This window comes from Puma concolor, chromosome A1 (assembly GCF_028749965.1).
Source record: "Puma concolor isolate L17-30 chromosome A1, mPumCon1.1.hap2, whole genome shotgun sequence".
Lineage (NCBI taxonomy): Eukaryota > Metazoa > Chordata > Mammalia > Carnivora > Felidae > Puma > Puma concolor.
Window position 1 is genome coordinate 47,421,945 of NC_141667.1, and position 13,036 is coordinate 47,434,980.

The following is a 13,036-nucleotide window of genomic DNA, read 5'->3' on the forward strand; positions in this document are numbered from 1 at the left end:
CTGGCCTGCTCTGCCTCTGCAGTTCCCACTGATGCCCTGGCCAACAAATTGTTTGGTGCTCCTGAGCCCTCCACCATCGCCCGTTCTCTACCAACCACTGTCCCGGAGTCGCCAAACTACCGCAACGCCAGGACCCCCCGCACTCCCCGGACACCACAGCTCAAAGACTCGAGTCAGACATCACGGTTTTACCCAGTAGTGAAAGAAGGACGGACACTAGACGCCAAGGTGAGGCTCTCCTGCTGGGCTGCTAAGAGTCTTGGGCTCACTTCACCTCTCTCCCCTGCTTTGCTTTTTACCCTTGCTTAAGCCAGGAGACTGCCAGATCCCAGACCTGCTCTATATTCTTAGGCAGCTGGGCCCCCCCAGGATCGAGTGGCCACATCTGAAGAAGGGACCGGGTGTGGGAGTGGTGATTCCATGTAGCCAGGATAAGGCCTCAGGAGGATGGACCAGGAGTGGGTCCTTAGGGCTCCCAAGCCTCAGTTTCCTCACCTGTGAAATAGGCATACCATTTCCTAACTCATAACTGTGGACATCATGTGAGAGAATAAATATGAAAATGCTTTGTAAATTGTGAAATAACTCACACACATGAGAGGTCTTGGTCCTACAAGTGCTTGGTGCTCCTAGAGTTCTGTGAGTGCGATTAATAACAAAATCTGGACTGGCCTTTGCAGATGCCTCGGAAAAGGAAGACAAGACACAGCTCGAACCCGCCCCTGGAGAGTCATGTGGGCTGGGTGATGGATTCCCGTGAGCACAGGCCCCGGACTGCTTCCATCAGGTGCCAGGGCAGTGGGGAGGAGAGATGAGGCCGACTGCAGGATGGGTGGGAAAGCCAAGCAGCTGATGGGACCAGGAAGAACGGTCTGTAAATTAAAGAAAGGGACTGTTAATCTAAATCCAAAAATCTGGAGGAGTCTAGAGAACTTAATCCAGAGCCTGGGAAGATTTTCCTAAAGAAGTGGTGTTGCATCTACACGGGACCAGAGTGTCTTCAGAGAGAGAATGTTTGTGAATGATTTCAAAAGTGTGTATCTGCTGCCTGCCCCAGGATGGGGCGGTCATTAAATAAAAATACAGATTCCTGGGCCCTGCCCTCGATCTTCTGATTCAGCTTCTGGGGGTAGGGTTTAGGTGGCTTCCCCCATCCCCCAACCCCCAGCCCCAGGAAAATTGTCCCAGTGTTCTCTGTTCAGGAGCAAGGTTTGGAAGCCATTGACCTATATATGCACTCTACTCCCTGCAAAGATGGCACAGACTGAGAATGGTCATGGTTTTAAAGAAAACATATAGATGGATTAACCCATAATAGCTTATCAAAGAAAGTTGAATGTGAACTCTGGATAAATAAATGCTTAGAAGCTCAGGTTTGGGCATTGTGCCGATCTGGGATGTTAAACAGCCCCGTGACTCAGGACAAGTCTCCCAGTCTCTGTAAGCCTCACTGACTACTTTGTAAAACGCACCAAAGGTCTGTGTGTGCAAAGAGTGATTTGGGCCCGTGGATGTAAGTTAAGGACCTAGCACAGTACTTGGGTCTCTTTGCTGCCCTACGAGAAGCTAGATCTTGGCTGATGAAAGGACCAGAGGGGCCCCTCCTAAACTGATGGCTAGCTGCTCCAGGGAACCTGGTGACATTGTCTCTTTCCTGACCTCTAGTTCCAGCCCCTCAGAAGGGACACCTGCAGTTGGCAGTTATGGCTGTACCCCTCAGTCATTGCCCAAGTTCCAGCATCCTTCCCACGAGCTGCTCAAGGAAAATGGCTTCACACAACACGTCTACCACAAGTATCGTAGGCGCTGCCTTAACGGTAAGAAGCACAGGGGCAGAGGGGCTGAGCCTCTGGGTCCACTACTTAGATCCGACTGTAAGGGTGGTGGATCAGGTAATTGTTTTCTCTGACCTTAGATCAAGAAGTGACACGACATTGCAACAAGAAGGATTGGAGCTAGACTCAGGCCATGTAGTTGGGAATACAGAAAGCTAAAAGAATCTGCTACTCAGAATATTTTGTTCCTTGATCTTCCTCTACAGATAATAAAAAAAATATCAAAAGTTTACCTTTTTTTACATTTTTTACATTTTTTTACATTTTTAAGTGGTTGTGAAGAAGAAAGAGAAGAACTTTTGACAGAGACAATATCTGGCCTGTAAAGCCTAAAACATTTACTCTCTGGCCTTTTGTGGGAAAGAGTTTGCTGACCCCTGCTCTAGAAGGTGGTATAGGGAAATAAGCTTTCTAGATACTCTCATGTTTCTTTTTATCACAGAATGAGATTTTATTTTATTTTATTTAAAAAAAACTTTTTTTACATTGATTTATTTTTGATAGAGGTAGAGCACAAGTGGGGGAGGGGCAGAGAGAGAAGGAGACACAGAATCCGAAGCAGGCTCCAGGCTCCGAGCTGTCAGCACAGAGCCCAATGCGGGGCTCGAACTCACAAACCGCGAGATCATGACCTGAGCCGAAGTCGGAGGCTTAACCAACTGAGCCACCCAGGTGCCATGAGATTTTTTTTTTTTTTTAATTTTTTTATTTTTTAGAGAGCGAGTGAGTGGGGGAGAGGGGCAGAGGAGGGAGAGAGAGAATTTTAAACAGACTCCATGCTCAGAACAGAGCCCTTTGCAGGGCTTGGTCTCACAAACCCCGGGGATCATGACCTGAGCTGAAATCTGGAGTTGAAGGCTCAACCAACTGAGCCACCTGGCTCCTGAAATGTCTTTTAACTATAGATTTCTGTCAGGTTGGCTGTAAAGATGCTCAAAAGCAATCTTCCCCCCCCTCCCAATTTTTTTTTTAGAACTGTGGGAGGGGCAGAGAGAAGGGAAGAGAGAATCCCAAATAGTCTCTGTGCTATGAGCACAGAGCCCGACGCAGGGCTCGATCCCACGAACCATGAGATCATGACCTAAGTTGAAAGAAATCAAGAGTCAAGACGCTCGACCGACTGAGCCACCCAGGGGCTCCACAGAAGCAATCTTTAAAAATATTCTTTTTAATGTTTATTTTTTGAGAGAGGCAGAGTGTGAGTGGGGAGCGGCAGAGAGAGAGGAGGCACAGAATCTGAAGCAGGCTCCAGGCTCTGAGCTGTCAGCACAGAGCCCGACATGGGGCTCGAACCCACAAGCTGTGAGATCATGACCTGAGCCGAAGTCAGACACTCAACTGACTGAGCCCTAGGCAACCCCCCACAGAAGCAGTCTTAATGCTCCCTTGTATTAATTTGCCTCACCTCTTTTCATTTAGCAAAACATGGCTGCTAAGTGCTTCTTTCGTCTGCCTTACTTCCCTCTGCGTTTGTGTATGACAGTTTTATTGAGATAGGATTCACATACTATACAGTTTACCCATTTAAAGTGAAAGGTGCTGTGACTTTTAGTATATTCAGGAGTTGCACGTCCATCAGCAGAATCGATTTTAGAACATTTTCATTACCACAGAAAGAAACCCTGTGCCCCTGACCAGTCATTTCTCATCCCCACCCCCACAGCTCCTTCCGGGCCTGCACAACCACCAGTCCGAATGGTTTGCCTTTTGTGGGCTTTTCATATAGATAGAATCCTGTATCACAGCATTCTTTGTGACTGGTTTCTTCCCTTAGCATACTGTTGTCACATTTCATCTATATTGTAGCATGGTGTCAGTACTTTATTCCTTTTCCTTGCCAGATAATATTCCATTATTATGGGTATGGCCTGTTCTGTTTATTTGTTTGTCAGATGATGGACATTTGGATTGCCACTTTTTGTCTATCATGAATAGTGCTGCTGTGAATATTCGTGTACAAGTTTTTGTGTGGACATAGGTTTTCATTTAGCTTGGATAGAAGAGCGGAATTGCAGGGTCATATGATAGCTGTGTTTAAACCTTTGGAGGAATCGTGAGACTGTTTGCCAAAGTGGGGGCACCATGTTTTCGTTCCTGACAGCAGTGTATAGGGCTTCTGGTTGTTCCAATCCTCCCAGCACTTGGTATTGTCTGTCTTTTTTATTACAGCCGTCTTCATAGGCTTGAAGTGATAAGTGATACCTCCTTACGGTTTTGATTTGCATTTTCCTGGAAGCCATAACGTTGAAAATTTTTTTCATGTGTTTATCGGCCATTTGTATACCTTGGAGAAACGTCTGTTCAGATCCTTTGCCTATTTTTTGACTATTATTTGCCTTTATTAACAAGTTATAAGAGTTTTTTATTTCTAGGTACAAGTCCCTTACCAGATTCATGAGTTGTAAATACTTTTTCCCCACCCTGTGGGTTGATTTTTCATGTTGTTGATAATGTTCTTTGAAGCACAGAGGTTTTTAGTCTCTCTCTTTTTTTTTAAATTTATTGAGAGAGTGTGCATGCACACGAGTGGGGGAGGAGGAGAGGGAGAGGGAGACAGATTCTTAGCAGTCTCCGTGATCAGTGCAGAGCCAGAAACGAGGCTCGATTTCATCATGACCGTGAGGTCATGACCTGAGACAAAGTCAAGAGTCAGACGCTTAACCAGCTGAGCCATCCAGGCACCCCAGGTTTTTAGTTTTTAGTTTTTAATTTTTTTTAATGTTTTATTTATTTTTGAGAGAGAGAGAAAGAGCCAGAGTGTGAGTCGGGAGGGGCAGAGAGGAAGACACAAAATCTGTAGCAGGCCCCAGGCTCTAAGCTGTCAGCACAGAACCTGACACAGGGCTCGAACCCAGAAACCATGAGAGCATGAACTAGTTGAAATCGGATGGATGCTTAACTGACTGAGCCACCCAGGTGCCCTTTTAGTTTTTTTAATGATACTAAATTTATCTATTCTTCTGTTGCTTGTGCTTTGGTATTGTGTATTTTTAATGGTACCATTTTGTAATTGGTGGATTCCTAAAATAATTGTTGGTAATGACTAATCAGTGTAATTTGTTGGGTTGTCGGATTATTTGTTCATGCTTTTCCTTATTCTGACTACACTTGAGAGCAGTAGCATTTGAGATGAAGAGCTAGACCAGGCTGGCCTGATTTAGAAGCTGATGCCACCTGCTTGTGGTGAGGCCCAGGCCCACTGCCTGGCAGCAGGGCCTGACACGGAATAGCGCTTAATGACCGTCTCCTGAAAGACTGAAAGGACAGGGGATGAGCAAGGGAATTGGGGGGGACAGGAGAAAGGACCAAAGTCTGACCCCAGGAGCATTTGTCCCCTCAACACGGGCAGCCTGTCCCTGAAAGGTCTTTCCTCCTCTGTCCCCAATCAGAGCGGAAACGCTTGGGCATTGGCCAGTCTCAGGAGATGAACACTCTCTTCCGCTTCTGGTCCTTCTTCCTCCGAGATCACTTCAACAAAAAGATGTATGAGGAGTTTAAGCAGCTTGCTCTGGAGGATGCCAAAGAAGGCTACAGGTGAGCAGGATGTGAGGAGTGTGGCTGGGGGGGGGGGGAGGGGCTGCTGGCGGGTCTTGTGGGAGGTGAAGCATTCCTGGTGGGTCTGCCTCCAGAGCTATAACCAGAAATCTGTTTTGCATACACATTTGCTTTATAAAAACATGATTATTTTTGAATGAGTAATATGTTTACATGGTTCAAAATTCAAAGAGGACAGAGGTTATATAGTGAGAAGTCTCCTCATCCCTGTCCCCATGCCATCTAGTTGCTTTCTTCACAGATAGCCAGCATGGTCAGAATCCCGAGGGGCTTTCCTAAAAATATTTGCTTGTGTGAGCAAGGACATACCTATAGTCTCCCACCACCCTACTGTTGTTTACCCAAAGTATAGCCTCTATTAGATAATAATTTGTACCGTACTTTTTAATGTATTTAGATCATCACATGAATGCCTTTTTGTATCTTATCATTTATAAGCATGAGCGTGTTTCCACATTGTTAAAGTATTTAACTTTTAAAACTTTCTTACAGAAATTCTTACATACCTTTTGCTGAAAGTTTAGAAAATATAGATAAGATCATTTGAAAATTCCAACTCCCAGAGATAACCATTGTTAATACATTTAAGTGTGTGGCCTTCTAGACTTTGTATGCATGGGTAGATGTAAAATTTACATATTTGTTTGTAAAATGGGCTCATTCTGATGTAACACTTTGAAACCTGTCTTTTCCACTTGGTGATATATCATAAGCATCTCAGTATCCATCAGTGTGTATTTACATTATAATTTTTTTTAATGTTTTATTTTTGAGAGAGAGAGACAGAATGTGAGCAGGGGAGGGGCAGAGAGAGGGGGAAACACAACATCTGAAACAGGCTCCAGCTGCTCTGAGCTGTCAGCACAGAGCCCGAAGTGGGGCTCGAACCCACGAACCATAAGATCATGACCTGAGCTGAAGTCAGACACTCAACTGACCGAGCCACTCAGGGGCCCCATACGTTATAATTTTTAATAGCTTATATTCTGTTGTACAGATTTACGTTATTAACTGTCTCTTTAAGACATTTAAGTTTTGTTGAATAATGTTAATGAACAGTTTTGTACATCTGTAAAATAGAAACAATGTATTTTTGGTCACCTCCTTGACATGTTCCTAAAAGTAAAATTTCTGAAGTCAGATAAACAAACCTGCTAATTGACATGGTCACGTGACTTTGCGGAGAGCTCATCTCAGGGTATTGGCAAACTTGTTCTGTGATGGGACGGATAAGAAATATGTAAGGCTTTGCAGACGTAGGGTCTCTGTCGCAACTACTCTGCTCTTAACAGCAATTGAATGTGGGCAGAGGGCTGTTGTTTGGCTGAAGTTTGCTGACCTCTGGCAAACAAACCATAAACTGCTAGACCCACTTAGACTAACGTTATATGTTAGCCTTCTTAAGGATTTTTTTTACCATTTTCTCAATAATCCACGTGCTTAAACCATTTCCTCATTCATTTATTATGCAGGTGCAATCCCGTTTTACAAATAAACTGTGTCCTGATTTCACTGACTTGTGCTCTCCTACAGATATGGTTTGGAGTGCCTTTTTCGATACTACAGTTATGGCCTGGAAAAGAAGTTCCGGCTAGACATCTTCAAGGATTTTCAGGAAGAGACGGTGAAGGACTATGAAGCTGGTGAGAGCCAGAGTTGGACTCTGCAAGCCCCAGTCATCTAGGCCTTTTCTCCCTCCTCCCTCCCCGGGGCCACCTGGGTCTGGCTGTGTGTCAGTCACCTCACACCTCCCGCTCCCCTGAACCTCTTAATTCTCAACTCCTCACCAGCCCCGCTTCTCTCTACCTCTCTCCACCTCTGCCTCCTCTTTCCTGCAGGCCAGCTCTATGGGCTGGAGAAGTTCTGGGCCTTCTTGAAATATTCCAAAGCCAAAAATTTGGATATTGACCCCAAACTTCAAGAATACCTCGGCAAATTCCGACGTCTCGAAGACTTCCGAGTGGATGTGAGTGAAAGTCTCTTGTCTTTCTCACCCTCGTTGTCCTGGAAAGAAAACTGGACCAGAGGTCAGGATACCTGGGTTCTAGTCCCAGCTATGCCACTAGCCCAGAGACCCTTTTCCCCCATTTTGGCCTTAGTTTCTTTGCCTGTAAAATAGAGAGTGAGAAGTGGACACTGACAGCCAATTGAAGGGGATTATGCAAGTTGCTCCTCCCTCCTTCCCATGGTCCTATAGCTAAACTATCATAATGCTCTCTCTCTTTTATCTTAGTATGCCCTGGTTAGCCTGGGATGAGTGCCCTAGTAAATGTACTTGCTTTTTCTGGAAGAGGCCAGTTCCAACCCCGCACCAACACAACCCCTGTCTTCTTGGAGTGGGTGACTCAATGGTGACATCCAGTGGTGGGTCAGGGTTATTGCTACTGGGTATAATCAGGGAAGCGGTAGCTTTGAGTCATGGATGTCAGTCAGAGACTCCAGAAATGAGTGAGACTCGTTCTTTCAAAGACTTTATAATATAGTAGAGATGTGCCAGTCATCTTATTCCCTTCAAACCTTTTAGCCAAAAGACAAATAGCAATAATAGTCCTCTCATCTATTAAAAAATTGCCATTAATTGAATGATTACTGTGTCCCAGGGGCTGTGCTAAGCACTTGATATTGACCTCATTTTAATCTTTATAATGTGGTGAAGGAGGCAGAGTTCATTGTTACAGTTGCTGTACCAGTGGATAAATGGAAACCCGTAGCCACCCAGTTAGATAGTGGCAGTGCCCTTCAGGCCTCCCAGTATAAAGATGAATCTGTTGTTTTCTGTCCTTAAGCATTTCCTCCTCTGGGGGTTGGAGGGGCATGTGTGCAGAGAAGCCTTGCAGTGGGAAGACCTGTGGAAGTGGGACTAGAAGGGCTCAGCTTTGACCCTCAGAAAGGGAAGGAAATGTCCTTGAGGTCACCAGACCTTTGGCAGAGGTAAGGCCAGACTGGATCATGATCTCTTAGATCAGTGTCCTCTTTCTGGCCTGGAAGGGGATAAGGCAGAGCCCAGGAGCATGTGGGCCTTCTGAGCTGAGATGTCTTAGCATATTGCATATTGCCACATTCCATGCATCATTGCCTGAGAAGCAATCCCTTCTCAGAGGGGAGCAGAAACTTGTGTGGGTGAAGGCCTGGGCTTCAGAGTTAGATAGATGGGCCTAGTCCTGCCTTGTCTTCACCAGTTATGTAATTTATGCAGCCCTGGGCAAATTTTTTTTCTGTGCTTCACTTTCCTCATCTGTAAAATGGGATGATTGTGTCTCCATCAAAGGGTGGTGTAGACTCCCTGAGTGGGTTCTGGTGCATAAAGTAGCATGGGGCTTTGGCATCTTGGCATGGAGATGTGCCTCATAAACTGGTAATTAGTTTTTAAGGTTATAACTGTTATCTGCATTTGGAGGTAAGAAGTCTCTAGAGAGCCAGCCATGGCAAGGAAAGGGGTATGGGTAGTGGCCCCTGGTCACCTGTGACTTCCTCCTCTGTTACAGCCCCCCATGGGTGAGGAGGGCAACCACAAACGACACCCAGTGGCGGCAGGAGGTGGCGGCGGTGAGGGCAGGAAGCGGTGCCCTTCCCAGTCTTCCAGCAGGCCCTCCACCATGATCAGCCAGCCCCCCACACCACCCACTGGCCAGCCCGTCCGGGAAGATGCCAAATGGACAAGCCAGCACTCGGACACACAGACTTTGGGAAAGTGAAAAAGCCCCTTAGCCCTGGGGTTTTGGAGGGGGGGATGGGGGGTTGGGTAAGAGTCCATGGGGGTGCCCAGTCCCAGGAGAGGGGACAGAGAAGGGACAGGCCTAGAGTCATTAGCATGGGCCTTTGTGCTGAGTAGCAACATGTACACCATTTGGGCTATCAGAGGTACCCCTGGGCAGGAGCCTCCACACACCCCCTTCCCCCTCCTCTCTCCATGACTCTTCACATCCTAGCTTCTTCTAAGGGGGGAGGGAAAGGGGGGAGATTTTTTTTATATATATATATATATATATATATATCAAGTTTTAAATTATTGATAGTTCGTCTGGATTACCAAAATCACTCTGCAGCCCTGCCCATGGCTGGTAAGCCGTAACCCTGGTTCCCACCCACAGCCTCCTCCTGCTCCCCCTCAACCAACTATGCAGCCCACAAGAAGGCCCTGTGGGCCCCATTGCCCAGCACTGTCCCATGGAAGGCTCTGGCAGCGTCCCTGGGCCCCACGAGCACCAGCCCCCTCATCATCTGGGGCTTACCATCACCATGTTCTCCCCCTGCTGTCCCCACCATGCCCTTCTGCCATGTTCTGGGAGAAGGAAACCAAAGGATCTAGAAGTGGGAGTGGGGGAAGGTTTCAGCCTCTCTCCACTCCCCTCTCCCCATACCCCTTACTCCCCAGCCCAGAGAGACGCTGCTCATACCGGAAAAGACTATTGAAAGATGATTTATTTTATTTTTCTCTGACCTTTCCATCCTTGGAAAAATGGAAAAACAAAAAACAAAAAAAAAAACAAAAAAAAAAACAAAAAAAAGACAAAATCGACCATAAAAGACCAAAAAAATAAATCAGAAAACCCCCACCTAATCCACAGAAAGTGATGTCTTTCCCCTGCCCTTGGATTTTGTTTTGTTTTGTTTTGTTCTTGGAAATAATATTTTTTTAAAAGTTGCCTTATTGTGGAGCGGGAATCTGAAATACCCAAATGCCTGTTTTCCTCGATGGAGTCAACTCGAAGAGCTCACACCTTCTCTGGATGTGCCTGGGCTGGATTGGCTAGAATCTTTCTCTGGACTGAGTTGCATGTACAGTGCCTCCTGCCTATAGGCAAGAGGGTTGGGGGCGGCTCAGATCAGAGCCTTGCCTGAAATACCCCTGCTGTTGCATCGTTCGAAGCTGACGTCCTGTGTCTATACGCTGCTGCCACTGTCGTGTCCTCGCTCTGCTTGCTGTTGCTTCACGACAGGCTCCGTCCTGCCGTGACACCCTTCATCTGCCCTCAGATCCCCAAGGCCAAGCGTGCTTCAAACTGTTGAAGAAGAGCATTGGCCTGGATCTGGGACACACTTGGCCTCAGCTTGACCGTCTCCCCAACCTCAAAGGGGAAAGGTGAACACCTGGCAGCTGAGGCTTGGAAATACGTTTCCTTGAAAGATCTGAGGCCTCGAGGAGGCTCTGTCTCATCAAAGGTGGAGAAGGATGCCATTCTCCCTGGGGTCTGGTGGGGTCTCCCCATCTTGCATCCCCCTTCTGCAAGCCATCTCTGCCCATCCTCCAACTGACCCTGCCTGGGAACGAGGGACAAGGAGGATTTGGGGGCTGGGGGGAATCCTGCCAGTTGGAGAAGCCCCGCGGCAGGAAGGTATATGTGGACATAGAGTATACCTGACTTCTCTTCTCCAGCCACTGACTGCTTGGGTTGGGCTGTGAGTGATAATGGACTGGCTGGAGTCTACTGGCATCCGAAGCTAGGGAGGGTGACCGAAGGACTGACCCACACAGACTGGGCGGTGTGTTGGGTGCGGGCGTGATGACATAGTCACCCCCAGTGTGGACTGGGCAGCACAGAGAAGTTGATGGTAGTGTTGCTCAGTTGCTGACACTTCGTTGGCCCTCTTTTTAACTGTTTCCTCTGCTGGGCCCGAAGATTGGGAGTCGGAGACAGTATCCCAGGCTGGCAAGGGCTTGCCCTCTGTCACGGGCACCTCATTGCTTTCAGCCTGTGCCCTCTCCCACCTCTGCCCTCCCAGTGGTTATTGTGTGGGGAGCCCACCTCAGTTCCTTTTACCCGGTTGTCTCGAAAGCCAAGGATGAGTGTGTCTGGTCACTGCTCTAAAAGTGGGATCTGAGGCCTTTCCCTGCCCAGTCTGGTGCCTGCCCCCCGTTGTACCAGACACTGGACTCCTGCACCCCCTCCTCCTTCCCTTTATCCCCCTTCTTTCCTTCGGGTCGCTCAGCCCAGTACTGTATCCAGCACCATAGAACCTCAGTGTTTGTCCTCTGCTGGGTTTGGGGGCACAAGGAAGCCTTGGGGGTGTGGGGAAAGGCTGTTCTTATCTTGAGTTTACTCCCAGGCCAGGGGTCTGCCATCCCCTCCCTGATCCTCCCACAGACACCCCAGAGGGAGGAAGCCCCTTTGGGGTGGGGAGGTGAGGACTTCATCTCAACGTAGGCTGAGAGATGGGGGGGGGAGAGGGCTTTTTTTTTTTTTTCTTTCTTTCTTTTTTTGTAACATGTTAGGAGTTAATGTTGCAAAGAGTAGTTTACATCTTCACTTTCTGAAGACACTTGAATTTAGGACCGACGTATCTGTGACAGGCATGCCGGGAGCGGCCAGAGCCATCAGGGTTGGCCGCTCCACACCCACCACCCTCTTGTGGGGGTCCAAGACCTGAGACACAAAGCAGCAGCCTGCCCAAACCCTTCTGCTCATCCTGTACCCTTCCACGATCGGTCCATACCAGGACGACCTTTGGGCATCAAACATCACAAGGTCTGTGTGCCTCAGCCCTGCTAAGGGGCCGGTTTCTTTCGCCCTCTCCTGAATCTGGGAGCAGATGCACTACCAGAAGAGAGGGGCTGCCTGGGCCTGCCCCAGCCTGGACCCCCGGGGCTCAGGTCCAGGTGCCGAGCCCCCATGTCAAAGTTGTTAACGTTTTTGTTTTGTTCCATTGTAGCTCTTTTTTTTTTCCCCCTTTCCTGATGATTGATTTTACAAAAGAAAGTAAGCTGCTCAGAAGGCCCTAGAAGTGGGGAGGAGGGGCAAGGAAGACGAGCTAGGGCGGGTGAGGGTGGTTTTTTGCCAAAAAGCCTGGGTACAATGGTCTGGGTCATCTGGTGCCCTCCTGAGTGGGACCCCAAAGTGTATCCTGTCTGGAAGGGTCCCTGGATTTATTTGCCCCAGCCCCCACCCTCTCCTTCAGCCATGTTGATGGCAGAGGCAGAGAAGATCAGAACTTATAGCCCATTTCTCACTGGAGAGGAAAACTTGTCATCTGGCTTTGCGGAGAAGGTTCCACCTTATGCTCATAGTACATTATCTTTACCATGTGCTAGGATATCACATTTAAAAGGACAAAAAAAAATGTAAAATACTTGAATGAGCTTGTATTATAACATTAATATTATTGAGAATATCTGCTTTCCAGGCTGAAGTGATTCATTCATTATTCTAGTCCTGCTTTAGTCCTTTGTAATTTGTGGTAATTATGCTTTTCTTTTTAATACAAAAAAATGTATAAAAATAAAAACTTGAAAAGGCAAAGTACTGGCTGGTCTCCCATCTGGGGTACAGCTGTTGAGGGATGGAGCCTGGTTAGGGCCCCCTCAGATCCAGGGGAACCCTGCACTCAGGATGTGTACATGAAAGCTTTGCAGGGCTCTGCCATTGCGCTTTTGGGGAATCTGCCCGGGGAATGGGCTCCAGAGGCTGCTAGTGAGTACATCCAGGAATGTATTCATCCAGGAATTCCTCCGTGGTTTTGAGAGCGTCTGCCAGCCTGGAATTCACGTCCACCATGTGTCTTAAAACATGGCAGCTATAGCCAGTGCTAGAGAACAGAGAGATGCCAGTCCAACAGAATCCCAGGGTTTCTGCCCACTTGTCCCACTCTCAGGATTTCCATCCTCTGGCTGTGGCCTGGCATCTTGTAAGGAGATCACTAGGAAGGTT

General features: G+C 47.6%; 1 protein-coding gene across 3 annotated transcripts in view; it reads left to right on the plus strand.

Annotated features, from left to right (window-relative positions):
- Positions 1-12,628, plus strand: part of LARP1 (La ribonucleoprotein 1, translational regulator) — a 56,693-nt gene extending 44,065 nt beyond the window's left edge. For all 3 annotated transcript variants that reach the window (XM_086700564.1, XM_086700622.1, XM_086700681.1), the window contains 7 exons: positions 23-228; positions 681-787; positions 1,666-1,817; positions 5,225-5,369; positions 6,924-7,033; positions 7,229-7,356; positions 8,876-12,628. In XM_086700564.1, the coding sequence (XP_086556690.1) occupies positions 23-228; positions 681-787; positions 1,666-1,817; positions 5,225-5,369; positions 6,924-7,033; positions 7,229-7,356; positions 8,876-9,085 (1,058 nt within the window). In that variant the 3' untranslated portion in view covers positions 9,086-12,628. The remainder of the gene's footprint in view (positions 1-22; positions 229-680; positions 788-1,665; positions 1,818-5,224; positions 5,370-6,923; positions 7,034-7,228; positions 7,357-8,875) is intronic.
- The last annotated feature ends 408 nt before the right edge of the window (positions 12,629-13,036 follow it).